Source organism: Lygodium microphyllum, chromosome 10 (genome assembly GCF_053477565.2).
Source record: "Lygodium microphyllum isolate KBCC chromosome 10, Lygodium_microphyllum_v1.1.10, whole genome shotgun sequence".
Taxonomy (NCBI): Eukaryota; Viridiplantae; Streptophyta; class Polypodiopsida; order Schizaeales; family Lygodiaceae; genus Lygodium; species Lygodium microphyllum.
This window is the reverse complement of record NC_141144.1, coordinates 56,107,615-56,129,277: the sequence shown is the minus strand read 5'-3', so window position 1 is coordinate 56,129,277 and position 21,663 is coordinate 56,107,615. Positions and strand designations below refer to the sequence as shown.

Below are 21,663 nucleotides of genomic sequence, written 5' to 3'. Positions count from 1 at the left end.
GTACATGTTTTGCTAGCACGCTTTAACCAGAAAAAAAAAATGTCTTCTAAAGAAGATGAGAGAAAACATTTCTAAAAACATTGTGCAAAAAGTTGACATCCAAATAGTTTCTTGGAACCAGGTGTAGGGTTAAGAACCCATTGTATGTGCAATTGAATTTTGAGAGAGTAAAATTTTGAGGTCAAAATCAATATTTGACATGACTCCAAGAAATCGTGCTTTGAAATCGGAAAAACAATCGTGATGTGATGTGGGAGAAATGCCTCATCACACAAGGTGGTGTGAAAGTTTTATGCTAGCTGAATTTTAGAGTAAAGATCAGTTTGCTTTGCCAAATCTGGTGAAGCCTTGAAAATAGCAACGAAGGGGAAAGAGGATAAAATGCAATGCTGAAGCAGCAGCAAACAAGCCTAATTATCTCATGAATGAAGCCTCACATGTATGGCAATAAAAACATTCCAGATCGAAAAAACTAGTTTAGAGACAATCTTCCTTCTATAAACAGAAGGGAGTTAAAACCACTTTTCCAGAGGTACACAACATGTTTCGTAGTTTTAGGAGTTTGCAAGACCAAAGTTGGCAAACCATTGAAGACAGCAACTGTACAAATGGGCAAGACATCTGCTAGATCAGCCACAAACAGGACTTTTTATTAAGTCTGAAAACCAGCCCCTGGGACAGACAGCAGCTGGAAACACCTGCTGCTGCTGTGCCATATAAAAGCAAAGAGTCCAGAGAATGATACTAAGAATTATAGGGTCAAATGAAAATTATAGAGTTATTTACCTCTCAGGTAGTGTAATTCCACCTTTCTCAAGCTCTTGTTTCACCATCAGAAGATTATTATCTTCATTTTCAGACCCTTGAGCATCACTAGGTTCCCTAAACATGTATAAGCCAAGTATCATAAAGTTAAGCACAAATCTGATAACAAGTTGATACACAAGAAATGCAAGATTCATCAGATGCATGAAGACACTCTGTTTGAGTTTCGAATTCTTGAAACAAAAGACAGAGTCGAGGAATGCTGCACTCAGTACTTAATAACAGGTATTCATACAACCCTAAAAGCTTTAGTGTAGTTTTTATCTCATATATAATACAGATAGAGAACATAAAGAGTTATTGATTTCTCACTTTTATGTCCCATCCATGTAAATTTTGAGCTTTTAGCATCCATTGCTATGAGTTGACATTAAGTGAGAAGACTGTTTTGTTTTCCATATTTCCTCACCTTGGCATTTTCAAGGCATTAAACTCCTTGATTCCTTCCCTCCCTCCCTCTCTTTTGCAAAGGGAGATGAATAAAAGAAATGTTAAATGTGCAAGATGTCAATCTACCTCAGGATAAATAAAATCATATCATTGGCTAAATTCCTTTACCTCTCATACAGCCCCAAAAAGAATTCCTAATAGAATTAAATCAAAATATGAATTTCCAGAGTGTTGGTAGGACAACTTGCAACAAAAAGTTCTATAAAAGGGAATCATGGGCACTGCCACATCAGCTCATCACCATCATCATTGCTGCTGCCCTGCCTGCTCCAGACTTGGGTTTTGGGTCTAGTGTTGCCTCCATCTTCTCTCCCCTATCACCAGCCTTCGAGGAGGGCTTGAGTATGGTTAAGCAATAGCTGCAGATGTAATTTGACTGTGATGTCGCATGTATTTCTAGAGGTAACTGATGCCTTTCCATCATTGCTATGAAACCGAGGGTCATTGCAATATTTTAAAAGGGGGGTATACAACAGGGTCATGAATTGATTAAGTTGACTGAGTCACAATGATGGAAAACCCCGGCTTGAGCAATGGGGAACAATGGCAAAAGTTGTTGTGGAGACAGGCGTAAATGGTGCCTGCTGACAGATATTGGTCAAAGGCATTGGTGTCATGGGTGTGGGTTCGAGAAAATGACTTCATGACTAGGACTAAAATTTGTGGAAAAGTTTCAACACTTTCAAATTCAAAGAGGTTAGGAATTTAAATTTGAGGCTGGGCGATGAACAAAGTTTGGGCATTGCCATGCAGTTTTCAAATTATTGAATTACTATTGGCTGGAAATTCAGTTTAGAGGCTGAATTTTGCATGGCCAGGTTTGCCACTTGTCATGCATCCATGTAAAGAACCATGTAAGGCTGGAGATAGCCAGTCTGGGCAGTTCTGAAGGTGAAGAGATCAGTTTTAGGACAAATCACAGCATCTGGACCACAAAGACAGAAGGCGACCTGTTTGGAGGTGAAACTCGGTAACATTAACCAGCAGCAGTTGGCCTGATTGGGAGCATTCAGCAGTAGGCAACAGCATCTGGAGTCATTTTAGGTGCAAGTGGCAACATCTGGGCCAAGCGATAGAGCTGTTGTCTCATCTAATATACACACCTTGTTCTTGGGCAGCATTCTGGACCGGAAATTGATGCCGATCACTATTTTGTGAGTGAAAATCAGAGATTTGTCTCTCATTCATTTCTCTCTCCTCTATGCATGATGCATGTGCAATTTAGTGAAGGAAATCCATGATTTGAGCCTTTTATTTTGGACCTTCAGTGTTGCTGTTGGGAATTTATTGATCCCAAGTCTGTAACCAGCAAGGATTAGGTTTTGCATGGCTGCGTTCGAATAAACATGCATGACTCAGTGTTTTGCAAAGGTTGCTGATGTAGTAAGTTTGGTCAATGGACAGCTGGTTAGGTGAGATCAGATGCTCTGCAATAGGGTTGATTTGCATGCAACAAAAAATGATTTTATTTAGCAATCAAGGGAAGAATTAAGTTTCAGAGTTGGTGGCTGCAGAGAACAGCAAGTGTTTCCGAATTGTGTGGGATTGAGCCTCAATTTGTTGGAATTACAGGGGATTTCAGTTGAAGAAACTCAGATGTGTTCTGAGTTCTAGACTCGGTCTTCCCAATCTCAAGGCTTCGGCCTTTCTCAATTGTGATCAATATATGAAAGTAATGTGAAAAGAAATACCGCAAGGGGTGCCAACGTCTTTTGGAGCCAACCAATGTCGGGCCTACTTGTCCACGTCCAATGGACATGACAGTTAGTCAAATCTCTCCAATTTGTCCAATGCCGTCCTAACTCATTCCAAGGCTCCTGTCTGATCATTCTGGGGTCTAAAACTGATTGTTGGAGGTCGAAAATTGACCGCTTAGACAACTGTTTTCTCCCCCTTTCAATGCAGTCTTCCAGCCTCCTCCAAACAGCTAGTAGAGATGGGTGAGAAGGAATGTTGTTACTCACAAATGGCAACTTGGATGGGCCTACATGGATTGGACATCAACCAACACCTTCCCTTTGACTATAGCTTAGACTGTCCTACACTCCCCCTCAGCCGATCTGAGCTGAATTCAGTCATTAGAACCGATTTCCTAAGAGTTGGGAAAGAGAGGACTTGGATTCGATTGCCTCTCCCTCTAGGACCAAAGATGGAGTTTTACCAAAGCCACTTCCTACATCTCTCTGAGGATGGATTTATTGTCCAACCACAGTATATGGATATGCACCTCACCCACGGCAAGGAGACTGCTATTGGACACATGCGCACCTCCTCCCATCAGCTCAGGATAAAGACAAGTAAATGGACAGATATTCCACCCGAAGATAGGATCTGCCAATTCGATGACAGAACGCCTAAGACATAGGAACACTACGTATGTAGATGTACAAAGTACTATGACATACAAGAAAGATATCATTGTCTCTTCCATGAGGGCTTCTCCACCATGTCATGGAATACGAAAAACAGCGACGTCTATGGCTTTTCCTCCTAGAGCTTCAAAGGAATATCACTAATACAAGACAAGAGACCAGTCTACCCAAAGGAACCCATTGCAGCGAGAAACGTCAGAAGCATTTAGAAACGAAATGTTAGAAATGTGTTTCGTAAGTTTCTTTCAAGTGGGGGTAAAACAAGAAACACAGGTTTTTTTATATAGGGATTTTTTTATAGTTTTGACTAGGGAAAGAGGTTCCAAACATCTATGGAACTCTCTTGTAAAGAAAGAAAGGCCAATTGAGCTTGAGTAATAATAGATGAGAGTCAATCGAGAATAATACGTTACATATGCATGATCCATTATTGACTTGTCACATCTGTCAAAGTTAGTCTTTGGACAAGCTATACTATGGTTTAGAACTCAAACATTATGATTCATATATATCACATAAATAAAATTGAAATAAGCATATAAATAGCCTATTTACAATATGGACTCAATCAAGTTGCAACATCATAATTCTCATTTCAAAACAAACCTACAAAATGTCAAAATCTTGAATGAATCATAATACATCATAAATAACTCATAAATGAGACTAAAGTCGCATAATAATCAACTCTCAAGACAATAATAGATACTAGATTAACAGAGTCCAATAACTAAACAAAATCCCAAAAAAGTCAATCTCTCATCCAAAGTCTTGAGCCCTCACGAGTCATTACTCATCATCATCATCATATTTAGCATTGTCTAACTATCATTCCAAGACATAGGAGACACCCCCCTTACGAGAACGGCCCTAGACCACATTGTAGCTCTGATCATGTGCTAACCTCAAGATATAGGTGTTAGAGATCTAGCCATCCTCTGGACTAGTATTCTCAAGCTACATTTGGTACAATCAGTTCTCCCAGGTAGAGGTAAGCATTTTTCTTGTCAAGTTTGGCCATTTCAAGCAATCACCAGATGCAATCACCATTTACAGGGCACATTAGTCAAGCAAGCGACACTACCACATGGCAAGCAAGAGGCTGGTCACTGAGTATTTTATTATTTCTTGCAGTAGTCAACACTTGTTTGTGTTGGTCGACCATTACCTTCATTATTTTATTGCCCTTTTTACTCCTATTCATTGCCAGTTGACAACTTGCCTTCATCACTTGTATCTTCATATAGTGGAGAGAGATCAATTCGAGGAGATACTTCGACAGCTCGTTTGTATATCTACCTTCTTCATTTAGGCATTCATTGACTGCAAATTTCTATGTTCTTTAATCTCTTTTCTCTCTCCCTCTTCTCTTGTTTTCGTTTCCTTTAATATTGTCCATACGCTTCCGCATTCACTGCACTCTAACATGGTATTAGAACAATGTAGAAGGACTGATTGATCATGGGCAGACCTGAATGCGAGAATTATTCATGACAAAAGTTTACGTTTTCAACCTTCGAAAGCTAAGATGAACAAGTGAAGCACGAAGGAGCAAAATTGTTGTTTGGTGCAAGTTCTTATTTCTGGTGAAGGAGAAAAGGCTATGTTTTAAGCCTTTTGGAGAAACCTTTGAGTTTTGATCGCCTTCGGTACCAATGGCAAGTACTACTCCCATTGTGTCTTATGGTCTGATATATGGTACCTCAAAAGATCCAACACTGTAGAGTTTGCCTCTTCAGACAGACCATCTTTTCACGAACGAAAGGACAATGAGAATTTCAATGTGGTACCCATATTTTCAAACAATCCCTTCCAAAACAAATTGGCCATCTAAATCAACTCTAGCATACCATGACCCTTAAAGATATGCTGCAAAAATAAATGTGCCATATGATCAGCCTTTATCTTCTTCCTCACCAGAATGAAGTAGACATGTCTACTAGATCTGCAAATGATAGTTTATATCCTATCATTCCCTGTAGGTGTCTTAGGAAGCTCGAAAATGACATTCATAGTAATACTCTGTCAACGCCTATCGGGAAAAGGCAAGGGTTGCAACAAACCCAGCATCTTTTACCTATCATGCTTCACTTTCTGACATACGATGCATGTCCTAACAAACTACTCTCCATCATGCCTCAAAGCTAGCCAATACAAGAAATGCTCCACTCATTTGACAGTGGCATCAATCCCTCTATGCCATGTATAAGAAAGAGCATGACTCTCAATGATCACTCTAGGCCTCAACTGCTTTGCGATACACAGCCGTCCATGCATCATCAGAAATTCCATCACTTAGCACAAAACGCTCGTGTCTCTGGCCATTGCAACGCTAATCATAAACATTAGTAAAATTTGAATCAACAGCACGTTGCTCCTTCATGGCATCCAACTCAATGTGAGAAACCATACTAATGGCTGAAATCTGAGGCTTCTGTGACAGTGCACAAGCCACGACATTCTTTTTACCGTCAATGTGTACAATCTGAAAATGAAACATAGAGAGAAAATTTTGCCCATCTCATATATTTCTTTGACAACTTTATCTCCATCAAAAGTACCTCAATGTCTGATGATCTATTTGCACAATAAAATCAATCCCTAACAAATAATGCTCCATATAGACAATGCATGAATTACAGCCAAGAGCTCTTACACATAGGCCTAGAAATTCCTCTCTGCACCGTGTAGAAAATGGCTCTCATAAGCCACAACTCGGTCATCCTACATTAGAATAGCCCCAATGTGTTTCCACATGCATCACACTGAATCACAAATGACTTCCTTGGATCGGGTAACACAAGCACCGGATCAATAGTCATCTTTTCTTTTAACTTATCAAACGCTGAAATTTCCACCAGCGTCCATCTAAATCACACATTCTTCTTTGCAAAGCATGCAATGGAGATACAATTTTAGCAAAACCGCATATATACTTCCTGTAATAGGAACATGAACCCAAATTTGTCAATGGTGGCTATGAGCGTATTGGCTCAACCTTTGAAGGGTCCATATAAATATCATCAACCAATACAATATGCCCCAAAAAGTGGATTTCATACAAAAAGATTTTGCTTTTTTTGTCATTAATGACCACCTTGTGTTTACGCAGTTCATTGAGCACAATGTCTAAATGCTTTCGATGCTCTACCTCATTCTTTGAGTAGACAATCATGTCATCAAAGAAGGTGCCCACAAATCCTTTATGTGATCTGAAGATGCAATCCATCATCCAATTAAAAGTGAAAAAGCATTCGTAAGTCCAAAAGATATAACAAAAACTCCTACAATCTAAAAGATGTCTTAAAAGCGATCTTTAGATACATCCTCCAGTCTACTGCATAATTGATGATACCCACTTTTCAAATCTATACAACTGAATATGGTTGCCCCCTACAATATATCCATAACATCATCGATTCGAGGGATCGGAAACTAATTCTTTATCGTCATTTTATTCAAAGCATGATAGTCAATGCACATACGCCATGAACCATTCTTTTTCAATACCAAAAAGCACTAGAGAACAAAACGCTAAAGAGTTGGCTTGAAGTAGCCTTTTTTTTAACAACTCGTTTACTTGGCTCATAATCTCCTCCTGTTTGGCTCTACTGACTCTGTAGGGTGGCTTATTAGGTGGGCTACTTCCAAGGATAATATCTATGCCATGATCTTCAAGCCTTTGAAGCAGTAGCTTCCCTAAAAATAACTTGGAGAAACAAGTAGCATAATTTTTAGAAATGAGATGTGATTCTTCTCTAACTTTGACATGTTCCCAACATTCTCATTATCAATTTTATCCTTAGTAAAAATCAAACTCTGAAAGGCGATGTTTCATTATTTTTGAAATGGCAACACCCGACACAACAAGGACAAATTTCCCTTTCAACTTTGCATCAAGTGTATGCGTCTTGCCTTTATAGCAAATAGTAATCACTTTAGCATGTGACTCAATCACTACATACATACGATGGCACAATGGTATACTAAGTAAGATATCACAAGCCTCAAGTGGAGCAATAAAGAACTCCTCATTGTCCACATATTCTTAAATGTGCAATCGAAGCTTTCCAATGAGGGATGTGATAGGCTCTACATGGCCCTTGCATACCATACCACCTTCCCCCATGGGTCCCATCTCATCCTCTCTGAAGCCTAGATGGATTGCCAAATCTGTAGAGATGAAGTTAGCCCTTACTTCATTATCAAAGAAAATCAAAAGCATGCTAATCTCTAATTTTGCCCCATGCTCTGCATAACTCCGTAACATCATCATTGGATTGATCATCCAAAATATATATATATAGCACTAATCCAACTGATATTTTAGGCTTCCTACCCTTGGGATCCCCCTAATTTTCCAATTTTCCAACTTGCTACCTATTGGCACAATCCTTAGCAATGTGACCCTCCTGTTCACAAACAAAGCATTTATTTACAACCATTAATTCCCTACATCATGGAAGTGGTTTCCAACCCTTTTTCTGCTGTTTTAGTCACCTTTCAAGCTAATTTTCAGATCTTCCCCTTTTCTCAAACTTTGACAACTTCTTAATTGGCTTCTCCCCACTCTCTTGGAAGCCTGAATCTTTTCCACATAGCAAAGCATCGGCTATAGAAACATTCTCTATGAGCTAAGATATGCTAGGCATGGTGGATTTATGTAAAAATCCCTAATTCCTTTAGGCAACCCACATACATACTTTTCCACTTGATCATGAAGGGGTATCGGACAATAAGAAGTGATGGGCAGCAATGCATCTCTTATTGTATTACTATGAATTCTTGCATTCCTTTGCATCAAGCTTACTCCAAGCTATCATGATGTCCACCTCAAAAGTGCTTGTCAATCAATTCAATCCAAAAATTTGCTTTAATTATACCCATGTTGACAGTGCTCTTCCTTGCATTAAGAACATGGATCACAACTACAATGCATTTCCCTTCAAGAAAGTGACAGCCTTCTAAATCTCAGAAGATTCAGTGAAGTTTCCCAAGCCAAAGCTTTCAGTCTATCTTGTGCACAACTAAAGGACTCAAATTCCACCCTCATCGTAGTCTTTTGCTCATAGCAGCCAAAAATGTCAAAAATATTTAGAAATTTATATTGGGATTTTTAATAGTTTTAACTAGGAAAATAAGTTCTAAACCTCTATGGAACTCTCTCTTAAACAAAGAATGGCCAATTGAGCTTAAATCATAATAGAGTCAATTGAGAATAATACGTTACATATCCATGATCCATTATTAACTTGTCACTTATGTCAAAGTTAAAGCTATACTATGGTTTAAAACTCGAACATTATGATTCATATATATCATACAAAGAGAATTGAAATAAACATGTAAATAGTATATCTACAATATGGACTAAGTCAAGTTGCAACATCATGATTCTCATTTCAGAGTCCATATCTACAATATGGACTGAGTCAAGTTGCAACATCATGATTCTCATTTCAGAACAATCTGACAAAATGTCAAAATCAAGAATGAATCATAATATATTATAAATAACTCATAAATGAGACTAAAGTCGTATAATAATCAACTCTCAAGACAAGAATAGATACTAGATTGACAAAGTCCAATAACTAAACAAAATCACAAAAAAATTCAGTCTCTCATCCAAAATCTTGAGCCCTCGCAAGTCATTACACATCATCATCATCATATTTAACATTGCCTATTAGTTTTTATCAAAAAAACCATGTTTTGGGTCCTCACCAACAAACAAACAAAAAATCCACATTTTTTTACTCTTGAAAACGTTTTGTACTTAAGGAAATGTTTCGTAAGTTTCAAACTAAAAGAAACGTGTTTCTTAGTTGCTATGCTTTTGCTGCCCCTTAGGGAGTCAACTTGTCATACACTAGTTGCTACAAAAAGGGTACATTTGTTGTATTTACATCATGACCAAGACCAAAGGAAGCATTTACATGACTAGCACTCATCCCTTGAGCCCCATTAGAAATCGGGGATACAAATGCATTCCCAAACATGCCACTTTGTGTCCCAACCATCAAACCTATGCTTCCATACATAGAGTGATACATATGACCAACCATACCCAAATACATTGGGCATTGCACACTATGCATAGGTTGCTACATAGCATAAGGAGTTGTGCAATACATTCCCATATGCCGTTCTTATCCAACCATTGTATGAAAAATCGTGCTACCATAAAAGTATATTGGCTGCCCCATCATTGAATGTGTACCCAGTTGTCCAAAACCCATTGGATTGGCACTATCATGATGGCCTTGCATTTGCACACCTTACCACATATCTACCAATTGTTTCTCTTCATTGGCTTCCTTGGGAGCTTCAAGCAAAAGCTTTGGCACTATCTTCGGTTCACATTGCTATCTCGAAGATGTAGAAAATGACTTATTCTTACCCTTGCTATCTTTCGTAAGAGCATTCAAAAATCGAACAAACTAAGCATTCTTTGCCAATTCAGCAAGAGACTTGCTGTTGTGTCCATTCAATTCTTGAATTGGTCATCAAATTCCTCTTCCCCTTGCTGGTCACCAATCTCATTTTGCCTTGAAGGCCCTACATCTTGTCCAACAACACCGTTTCAGCTTGTTGTCCATCATTTGAGCCTTGTCCAAGATCAAGCATTGCATTTCCTTCTTCCCCATGTGAATGTCCATACTAAGAGGCATCATCATTGCTTGACTCCATCTCACTATATGATGACATCTTGCTGTAATTACTTAGCTAAGTACAAAATCAGCACTCACACAAAGCTTTTGGCTTGCAATCAGGTGCCTTGGGTCCACAAACTCAAAGGATTGAATGGTATCAGGGCAATGGAACCATGAAACCAGCCTTCCTTCTCGGAGAGGGTGGTAAAACTTGATCAAGCACTTAATTATAGCAATTAATAAATTCAACGAAATTGAAATGCACACTTTACCATAACATTCTTGGACACGTTGGCCCCAAAATGGGCGCCCCTTGCGGTATTTCTTTAACTTGTATTGCAATTGGATGAAGTACAATTGAGATTTCTTGATCTCCTCCGCTGATCGAAAAGCCCCTTTTTGTCACAAACGATCAGCGACCTTTTTGGGCACTTTCCCCTTGATCTTCACCCAGGACTTGTACAAATTGGACCCCTAACTAGCCAAATGCTGCCCCAAATCAAATGGGATGGACTGGAATCTGAAATCCCTCGCAATTCGTTGAGTTCGAGATGTTGATTTCAATGTACAATGCCTCTAACAACTAGCACCAGTCCCAAGGTGGCTGCTAAACCCTAATTTCTTATGTGAATTAGGGTTTACAATAGAAATTCATTTGCTGTCCGCCAAATTTGGCTTGGAAATGCTGAGATTTGCTGAGATAATTAGAGAATGGACTTAAGAAGGTGAGAGAATGCTTAGGATAGAGAAAATTCTGAATTTCCACATCAAAAAAACCCCTGAAAATGATTGTTGCCTACTCTGATTAATCATAAATGCAATTGCCCTGTTGTCTGGAAAGTACACCATATTTACCACCACACACCACACTGGGGGCTTTTGCACACTTATAAACACAGCCTTTAGAACCTCTACATACCCATTTCTGGGTGGTGTACCAGTAATGGAGGTTGGACCCCCCACACACACACTTTCCCCCCACACACACACTTTCGTGTTATCTGTTTAGAATGCATCCTAGACATACTTGAGTGTATATCGTTTCGTACATCAATTTGCCTCGATGGCATTACCTAGTGGATCATCCAGTCATTATGTTGTGCCTCGACCGACATTTGAACAGGGCTATCGTATCTCAATGCCTCCATCTCCACCTACAGTATCATATGGATCTATGTCCGTTTTGATACCTCCACTACTTATGCACCACCACAACCACCATCTTATCCTCCACCCTACCCAACCTATCCACCTTCGCAGACACCTCATGGTTCTAGCTCCTCATCCACCAAGCATGCTTTTAACTGTACTACCTAGGGAGAATAGGAAACCGAACTTTGGGAGGGGAGTTCCATTGGCTCTCCCAGCACCAGATGACTCAAAGCGATTCATCCATCGGATGGACATCAATCCTATAGGGATACCTAGACCACCTCGACCCATTGTAGCCCACCCAATGAGTGATGCTCTAATACATTACGTAGAGGAGCCAAATGAGGATGGAGCATACGTGAACCCCTACGTCGCTTATGAGGATGAGGAGGGTAACCCCATCTTGATGGATTTCAGACTGGTGCCAATTATGCGTTAGGCAGGGGAAGAGGTGGAGGGTCTAGAAGGACAACACTAAGAACCCATCACATTATGGACTTGTAGTCACCCAAGGCATATATCATCCTGATGCCTAGTGCCCTAGGAAAAATCTTCCACTAGTTTGGCAATCGTGTCATTTGTACCCTTGGGGAAAACATCTGCTCCTAAGACGGCAGAAAAGGAGAGTGCCAAGATTAGGGAGTATCTCAACCTGAGGCACCAATTGGAAGTAGTGGATAAGATCAAGGAAGTGGATGGGAGAAGCCCAAGAGCACCTCAAGGATGCCGAACCCTTTAATGATAAGACCCCTTTCAACAATTCAAACTATACCACTTGGTCGAACTTGATGAGATATGTCTTCAACTCTTAACGCCTCCACTGTTATCGCGAGCTTATGCAAGGCTTATTGTCTAACTTTCTCTCTAAGCTTCAACATTTTGACTTAGTATCTGAGCATTGGGCACACTTACCTAACTACTATGCGGCTAGAGATAGGACCAATCGCATCAATTTGGATCATGAGCTCCAAAAGTTTAAAATCACAAACAAGGATGACTTGAAAGTCAAGTTGGCTAAGTATCGGCGTCTCCTCATTGAGTTCTCAACCACTAGGGCTCCTAAGTCCTCCAACGATTGCGTTACCTTGTTCCTTAACAAGCTACTAAGAAAATATTTCCATTTTGTGCAACAAGTGATTTCACAGCCTCAGGTGTCCACATTTCATAAGTTTCAAAGTCAGTTGTTGCGTTATGCACAATCAATCAATTTCATAGCATGTCCTCAATAGAGGAGGCTCTCGTTGCATCTTCTTAAAAGGGGCCGCAAGGCAAGGGCAAACAAAATTCAAATCAAAATCAAAACAAGGTAGTGAATCCCAAGGAACCACACAATCTAGTCTTGAACCTAGATGGCAGAATTCAAGAATTAGACCCCTGCACTCCAATCCGGTAACCCCCAACAAGGGAAGTAGGGTGGTGGCCACAACAGGGTTAGTGGCAAGGCCAAACCCACATTGCCACCGGTCAACCAATATAGTTGGTGAACTACTCAGCTCCAGAGAGACTCGTTTGCAAAAACACACAGTCTCCTTAGGGACATTAAGTCTTGTTCTCATCTCCGAGTTGCCTCCCAACAAGGTGGCCTCCCAACAAGGTGTCTGCAGAGGCCCACTCGTCACAGCCAAGCACATTAGCACCTGTTTGGCATATGGATAGTGGAGCTACCCATTACATAACTCCTATAGGAGCATTTTCATTTCCGGAGCCCCTACAGCTAGAAAAATCCATATAGGAAATAGCTCCTCGATCAAGATTCAAGCCCAAGGTCGCATCAATTTTCCTATTGACCAAGGCTTGGATCTAGCTTCGTTGGATGATGTCTATCATGTCCCCCAAGTTGGGGTAAACTACTTGTCCATTCAACAACTTTGCCAATTGGGGCGAGCAGTTTTCTTCACAGTGACCATATTCGAGGTCCTAGACTCTCAAACTAGTTTAGTGATTGCTTGCAGCAAGGCACAACCGAATGGCTTTTATACCACATGACCCATTTTCTTACCGAGTCAAGTGCCAATGATTCAAAGTTCCATCGCTTCTAGGCCTTTGCCACCACACAAGAATCTAAGGACTCTAAGAGTCTTTGGCATTTTCGCTTAGGACATCTTAGCTACGACTCTCTTTATGAGCTATCATGTCAAGGGATGGTTGAGGACCTTTCATGCCTAAAACTATCTCATGAGGTCTCTAAAGCATGTTAGCTAGGTAAACAACATCATACACCCTTCCCTCAACAGTCGACCATCCGAGCTAAGGAACCCCTTAGGCTCATTCATGTAGGTCTTTGTGGTCCCACATCCACTACCGCCTTGAATTGCATATTGTACTTCTTTTTTATAGTGGATGGTTTCTCTAGGTACATATGGGTGTACTTCCTCGAGCAACAGATAGATGAGTTCACTTATTTCAATGCTTGGGTGCTACTAGTTCATAACCAAACTGGTTGTCGTGTGGGTACTATGAGAAGTGATTTTGGTGGTGAGTTTACCTCCCATGAGTTCTCTAAGTCTCTACATGAGCAGGGCATTGCACGCCAACTCACCTCTAACAACTCCCCTACACAGAATGCAGTCATAGGGCGTAGGAATCGAACAGTCATGAATATGGCATGCCCTATGTTGTTCGCAACAGAGCTCCCTGAATGCCTTTGGGTTGAGAATGTTAACACTTCGTTGCACATCCTTAACCCATGTCCAACTACGGCAATCCCTAAAAAGACTCCATACGAGGCATCTTTTAGCTCTCGACATGCTGTTTCTCACTTCAGAGTCTTCGGTAGTCATGCTTATACATACAATCCGAAAGACAAGATAGCAAAAATGTCCCCTCCAGCAAATCTCTTGATCTTCATGGACTATTCTTCCGAAGCAAAAGCCTATTGTTTGTTCGATTCTCAGACGAACAAAGTGATCATTAGGAGGATTGTCATCTTTGATGAGAGGAATATCATACAATTTTCTGTCTTGGACTCTATATCCTCACCTCCGCTCACACTGCATGAGATCCTACCTTCTGAGCCAAGTCTACCACCCACTCCTAATCTTCTTACAAACACAACAGCTCTCAAGTCCCCCTCCATGAGACCCATTACCTCACTAGTACCAGCAGACCACTCAAGATTCAGGAATCTGAACACCAATCATAGGGATAGGACCACTAGTATTTAAAGCATTTATCTTATGTGCGTTTTCTTTAGTCGATCTGATTTGATTGACAAGTTTGACAGGAATCTCTGTAGAGGAACTTTGAAGTTCTTGTAGAATAGTTGTGGTTCCCTGTGCCAATTGTTTTTGTCCTCTAAAAAGTCTCTTGAAAACTTTACACAATGAGTGTACCTCTTGTTGCATTTCAACAAAAGCTTGTAGCATTTCAATATCTTCTTTTTTAGTAGAAGAAGTTGTAGCTGACAAGGATTGGAGCAATTGTGTTATTGTCCTAGGGTGATGCATTTACTCAAAATTGTGAGGTATGAACATATTAGCCTTGCCTTAAGCTTTTGAGCTTAAAGTACCTAGTTTGGGTAGGTCATAAGGATTAGTAAAAAAATTCATGCCATACTTTCTCCTTAGCCTTTTTATCAGAAAAACCAGTATTAGTAGAGGAATCATCAGAATCTGATTCACACTGTTTTCGCTTTCCCTTATGTCTATGAGAAGAAGATCTTGCACCTATAGAAGAAGTAGCTCCAAGAAACAATTTTTCTTTATACCCAGAGAAATGGACATAATAGGCATTTACCGGCACAAAAGTATCAGAATGAATAGTATAGTCATCAGAAACATTTGATTCTGAGTCTGAGCTAGTAGAGACAGAAGTAGCCTCAGATTCAGATTGGGATTCTGCCTGAGATGCAAAACTTGTGTCAGCAATATACCAGGAGGTATCAATATCACTGTTTGACTCACTATCAAAATAGGAATAAGAGTAGGAATAGTCACTGCTAGAAGAAGAGAAATCTTCACTAAGATAATGCAAATTTACCTTAGCAGAATTGATTTGTTGTTTGTTCTTTTTGGGGCCCTTATTGGCTAAGTGTGATGTACTACCACAAATATAGCATTTGAGATCTTTTTTCTATTCTTGACCAGTAGTCTGAGCTTTATGAGTAGTATGCGGATGATAAGAATATCTATTCTTACCATGTCCATGTCTATGAAAATGTTGATGAGATCTTCTGGAATGGTAATCATTCTCTTGCATGTCTTGTCTATTGAAATAGTATCCACAACCTCTGGAACGGTATGAATGATGTCACCCATTCTTGCCATTACCACCACCATAAGAACCAAAGCAAAAACATTGTTTACACCCAAAATCTACCTCATATTTACTTGCACATTTACAAACAGACTGTGGAAACTTCTGATTGAGTTGCGTCATTTTTTGTTGTTGACATACCTTTTTTATAGTCTGCTCTATAGTTTGTAAGATTTGACTAACACTATCAATGAAATCTCTATTCTCAGCCTTCATTTTTTGTTTGCAATATAAAGGGATTCAATGTTCCAATCATGTATTGAATAGGGCACCTACAAAGGCTTTGAAGACGATTACTCCATTTGAGGCTTAGCATAGAAAGAAACCGAAAGTTGACTACTTTCAAGTGTTTGGTTGCATAGCCTATGCACATGTACTGAAAGAGCTTCATGCAAAGCTTGATGATAAGGCTGTAAAATGCATTTTTATTTACTATGATTCGGAAAGCAAAAGCTATCGCATGTATGACCTACGCACGAAGAAGGTTTTTGTTAGTACGAATGTCATATTTTGCTGAAAATGTACCATTTTCTCATGACTAATTTCAAATACCAGTCACACATGACATTAATGATATTTTTAAAGGCCATGTACCACTTTCTTTGGAGTCCATGTGTCACGAGGATGTGAAAATTTGATGCTTTGCTTATGTTTAATTGACATTTGATTAAATGATTAATCAAATGTGCAATTAAAAGATACACATGTGTTGCACATGTGAGGTGCAAGCTCCTTCTTTTTACAGTTGAAGACCCAAGGACCCTATGAAAACGATGGGTATCAAAGGCAAAAGTTCTTACAAGTTATACTTGTTAGGTTCTTAGGTGAACTATGGTGTCAGTTTGCCCCTAGGACCATTATTGGCCATTAAGTGTCAGTGGAGACACTAGGGCCTAGGCATTAATTAATGGATTAATGCATGTCCAAGGGTCAATTAATGCATGGGACCACTTTGGGTTGCAAATGGCCTAGCCAATTAATTTTTGGATGGGCAAGGTCAATTTTTTGGACATGGATTAAGGACTGAATTAATTTTCAGAATTAATTAATTCTGAAAATTAAATAAATGGCTGGGAATTGCTGAAAATGAATTAAGAAAGCTGCCACTTTGCAAAACTTTCCCATGCAAGTGGGAGAAAGGCTAAATAGGGCTGAAGGGAAAGGAAAATCTCGTTTTTTCATTTTGGAGCTGTTGGGAAGAGGTGTTGGACTGTTGCTGCTAGCTTTTAAGACCATTTCCTAGCCATTGGAGACCATTTTGGTGATGGACATTGCATATTCTTGACCATGGGAAGCTGGCAATTGCTGCTGATGCACTTTCTCCCGAAGATCACAGTCTTTGATGCTTCTATTGTTGTTGGTGCATCCGTTTGGGGCTGGTACAGCAGGGCAGCAGCAAATTTTGATCAATTCTTCGCAACAAAACTCAGAATTTTCTCCCTCTACAGCATTCTCTCATCTCCTTCAGTCTATGCTCAGTAATTCTCAACAATTATTAGCCATTCGAAGAAAATCTCAGCCATTTTTGGTGGGCTGATCTATAATTTCTACAGTAAACCCTAATTTACAGCAAAAATTAGGGTTTAGCAGCCACCTTGGGATCCGTGCCAGAGATTGAAGGCTCAAGGGACTGAAATCAGCAGCTGATAATTGAATATTATCAAGGGATTTCAGGAGCCAGCCCATCCTGAATTGATTTGGGGCAACACTTGGCCAGCCAAGGGTCAAATTGGAGAAGAAGTCCTGGATGAATCAAGGGGCAAATGACCCAAAAGGCTTGCTGGTCATTTATGACAGCAAGAGCAATTGGTTAGCATGAGGAGATTGAAGAATCTCAAGTTATACTCCTTCCAAATGAATGAAAGCTAAAGAAATACTGCAAGGGGCGCCAGTTTTGGGGCCAACAAGGAGTCTATTCCCCAAGAATGTTATCGTAAAGTGTGTATTTCATTTTATGTGCATTTATTTATTGTTGTAATTCACTCTTAAATCAGGTTATTACCACCCATTCCAAGAAGAAAGGCTGGTTTCAAGGTTCCATTGCCGAGATACATCAAATCTCTTGATTTGGTGGGCCCGAGGCACCTGATTGCAAGCCAAACCTTTGTGCTAGTGTTGATCTTTGTGCTCAGCTGAGAAATTACAGCAAGATGTCTTCATACAGTGGGATGCAATCAAGCAGTAATGATGCCTCTCATGATGCACATTCACATGGGGAAGAAGGAAATGCAATGCCTGATCTTGGACAAGGCATGAATCATGGACAACATGCTGAAAATGTGGCTGAAGGCCAAGATGTTGGACCCTCAATGCAGAAAGAGGATGATGATCAACAAGGGAAAATGGAATTCGATGATGCATTCAAGAATTGAACGAGGGCAGCAGCCAATATCTTTGCTGAATTGGCAAAAGATCCTCATTTTACTCAGTTTTTGAACACTCCTACGAAGGACAACAAGGGCAAGAAGAGAAAATCCTCTTCTAGAACTTCGAGACAGCAAGATGCACCGAAGAACAAGCCAAAGCCTTCTCAAGATGCTCCTTAAGAGGCTCATCGTAAAAAGCAGTTGGTGCCAGTTGGGCAAGAAATGCAAATGCAAGTTCATGATGTAAATGCTAATCCTATGGTTTTTGGACAGCAAGGTTTGCATGAGAATTTGGGGCAGCCAGCTTACTTTGGTGGTAGCACAATTTTTCATGCTATGGTGGGTGAGCGACCGAATGTGGGAATATATAGCACACCTCCCCATAACTTTCAACAACCAATGCATGGCTTGCATAACCCAATGTACTCGGGTATGGCTCATGGAATGCATAATCCAATGTATGGTAGCATCGGTATGATGCCTGGTGTGCAAAATCACGCATATGGGCAAGCACTGGTACCCCGTCGTGCTTCTGGGGATCAAGGAATAAGTGCTTGTCATGCAAATGCTCCGTTTAATGCTGGCTATCATGGAAATACAGCAAATGCACCCTTTTTGCAACAGCCTGTATATGGCAATTTGATCCCCATAGGTCCAGCAAAGGACTATGATGAGGGTGGTAAAAGTGTGAAATTTAAACCGTTCACGGGAGCACATGTAAACGCCCCGAACAACGTAGTATGCTTAACAATTATGATATTCACTTGTTTTCGAGATTTAATATAAAAGACAATGAACACTTAAAGCTGAAAATGAAAATTACTCACAAAATTACAGCCATGAAAATGTAAAAGTAATGGAGACAAGATTGAGGGTTGAAGATGGGCATTATCTGTTATGCAATGATAAGAACTGATTTCTTTACCGTATGAGAGAAGAAAGAGGGAAAATCAGCCTTTCTTCATCGCTGATCAACAGTACATGGATAGGGCTTGCTTCTTGTTGCTAAAATGGAAGAAAGAGCTCGAGAAGGAGGTGTTGTAATGAATTTACAAACTAGCTGTCCTGTAAAACAATAGTGATAGAAGAGGGAATATGGAGGAATTTGATAATGGAGAAGTGGGGGATAATGATGGGGATGGATGGGGCCAGTTTCTGGCTATCTGTGGGTGCTGTACATGAGTTTACAGCAAAGAAAAATGATACTGAATGAAAAAAAACGAGCTCTTATTTATAGGAGAGGGAAGAGCTAGTACAAAAGGGGAAAGTGGAGTAGCACAAGACAAGTGTCCAGCCACATGTCATGAGATGTGACAAGTGGTGGGACACTTGGAAACTTGTGTGACAAGTGCCTTGACACTTGTCTCTTCTCTATGGCCTTCCTTTTTGGGCTGAATACTGTCAAGAATAGAAACAACCAAATTTAGTAAGCACAGTCAGAGTACAGAATTTGCTATTTTTAGAATGACATCCCTATTTTTCAAGATGTCACTAGCATTTTTAGGCTAATTCGAGGCTCCTAAAATTTAGGGACCTCCTAAAATTTAGGAACCCCCCCCCCCAATATGCGTGTCATATGAAAGCTTTTTCCGTGTACATCGCAAAAACGGTATCAGAATCTTCATGTGACTTTCATATGCAAAGAAATGTGCATTTCAAGCTTTCAGCCCACACATGCACATTGTACAAGCATTTCATGATCATACCATCTTGTTGATTGTAATTGTTTGTTCTAGCGGATCTAGCCCACACTTCAAGGCATCAATCCTTTCAGTGTGTGAGTCTAACCTTGATATGCGTGAGTTCTGGTCACAGGCGCCCAATCGGGCCATATAGGTGGTAGTGTGAACTATCTTTTCTCTAACCCACCACGTAGGTCCACCATAACTTGTTACCACTCACCAGCTCCAATGCACTTTTCTTTATATCTAATTAGTGCAAAGGAAACAAATTTAATAAATCATTATATAGACAAATTAATGAAAAAGGATACAAATTCTGTTTCTATAGAGTTGTGACAGCATAAGATAGCCTGAAAGCTTTGACTTTCATTCAGCAGTTTGATGCAGCCTATTCCAGGGTAAACTTCACCGAATCCTCTAAGATTTGAAAGGCAACCACTTTCTTAAAGGAAAATGCATTGCAATGGTGGTCCACGCTCTTGATGCAAGGTAGAGCACCATCAACATGGGTACAATTCAAGCAAATGTTTGCATCGAATTAGTTAACTAGTACCTTTGAGGTGGACATCATGACAGCTTGGAACAAGCTTGATGCAAAGGAATGCAAGAATTTAGAGCAATACAATAAGAAGTTTTTGGATGCATTGCTGCCCATCACTTCTTATTGGTCAATTCCCCTTCATGAGCAAGTGGAGAAGTATGTATGTAGTTTGCCTAAAGGAATCAGGGATTTTTGCATTAAATTCACTATTTCAAGCATGTCTCAGATTATAGAAACTGCTACTACAGCTGATACATTGCTCTGTGGAAAAGATGCCGGCTTTCAAGACCATGATGAGTCAAATGTCAAGGAAATGAAGGCTGAGAAAAATGTCAGATCTAAAAATCAGGCTGAAAAGAGGCAAAACCAGCAGCAAAGACCTTCGAAAAGTGTGGCAGAGCATAGAGAATTGAGGGCTGCTAATAAATGTTACATATGTGAACAGGAGGGACACATTGCTAGGAACTGTCCTAATCAACAACAAGCTAATAACGATGATAGCACATGAGAGAATCGGTGATGTATGGAATATCACACTGGGTTGCATGTGATGAAAGATCGGACGTGCATTGTATATTAGCAAGTGAAGCATGGTAGGCAAAAGATGCCATAGTTTATTACAGCTTATGTAAGGATAAAGTATGTGTTTCAGAGAACTTAAGGAACGTAAAAGGGAGCAGCTAATCACCATGGATATGTGTTGTATTTCTTAAAGGGTGATTATGTATTGCTGCGTTTTGAAAAGTCAAGGCTAAAAAAGATGAAAGGGAAAACGAGAATGTATCTGCAGTTCAGAATGAGGAACTATGGATCTTTCCAGGTGTTAGAGAGGATCAGCGATGTGGTATATCGGCTGAAATTGCCTCTACACTAGCGGATACACTATGCCTTTCATGTGAGCTTGTTGAGGCCTTTTATGGTGATGTGCCTAAGGATGTATCTGCTGAAATTCAGTCCAATGTAGAGGAGCTGAATAAGATATTGGTATCTGAGTAGATTTTGGCACATAAAGAGAAAAGGTCAAAGGTGAAGCTTCCATAAGCTATTGGGTGAAGTTTCACAACTGTTCACCAATGGATGCTAAATGGATGGAAGAGGATGACTTGGTAGACCATCCTCAATTGTTGCAACTTTACCTTGATGCCTTTCAGTTAGAGCTGACTTTGGATCGGGCTCTTTCAGGTTCAGCAAGGCAAGGGTCCAGAGTACCACCTGATACTCAAGGGGGAGGTAGCACTTCCACTCCTCCAGGAATGGATTGCTCTCATGTATAGTGGATCTCGAATGTATTCAGCATGCATCCAAGGTACTGTGCTGACAGTATGTCTGCCATGAGGTCACTATTCAATGTACTAGTCACTGTAG

General features: G+C 40.1%; 1 protein-coding gene across 1 annotated transcript in view; it reads right to left on the bottom strand.

Annotated features, from left to right (window-relative positions):
* The window catches only part of LOC148030022 (SEC14 cytosolic factor family protein / phosphoglyceride transfer family protein), a 132,715-nt gene that overhangs the window by 65,016 nt on the left and 46,036 nt on the right, over window positions 1–21,663 (bottom strand). The window contains exon 3 of the mRNA XM_087686286.1: window positions 787–882. Coding sequence (XP_087542412.1) covers window positions 787–882 — 96 coding nt within the window. The remainder of the gene's footprint in view (window positions 1–786; window positions 883–21,663) is intronic.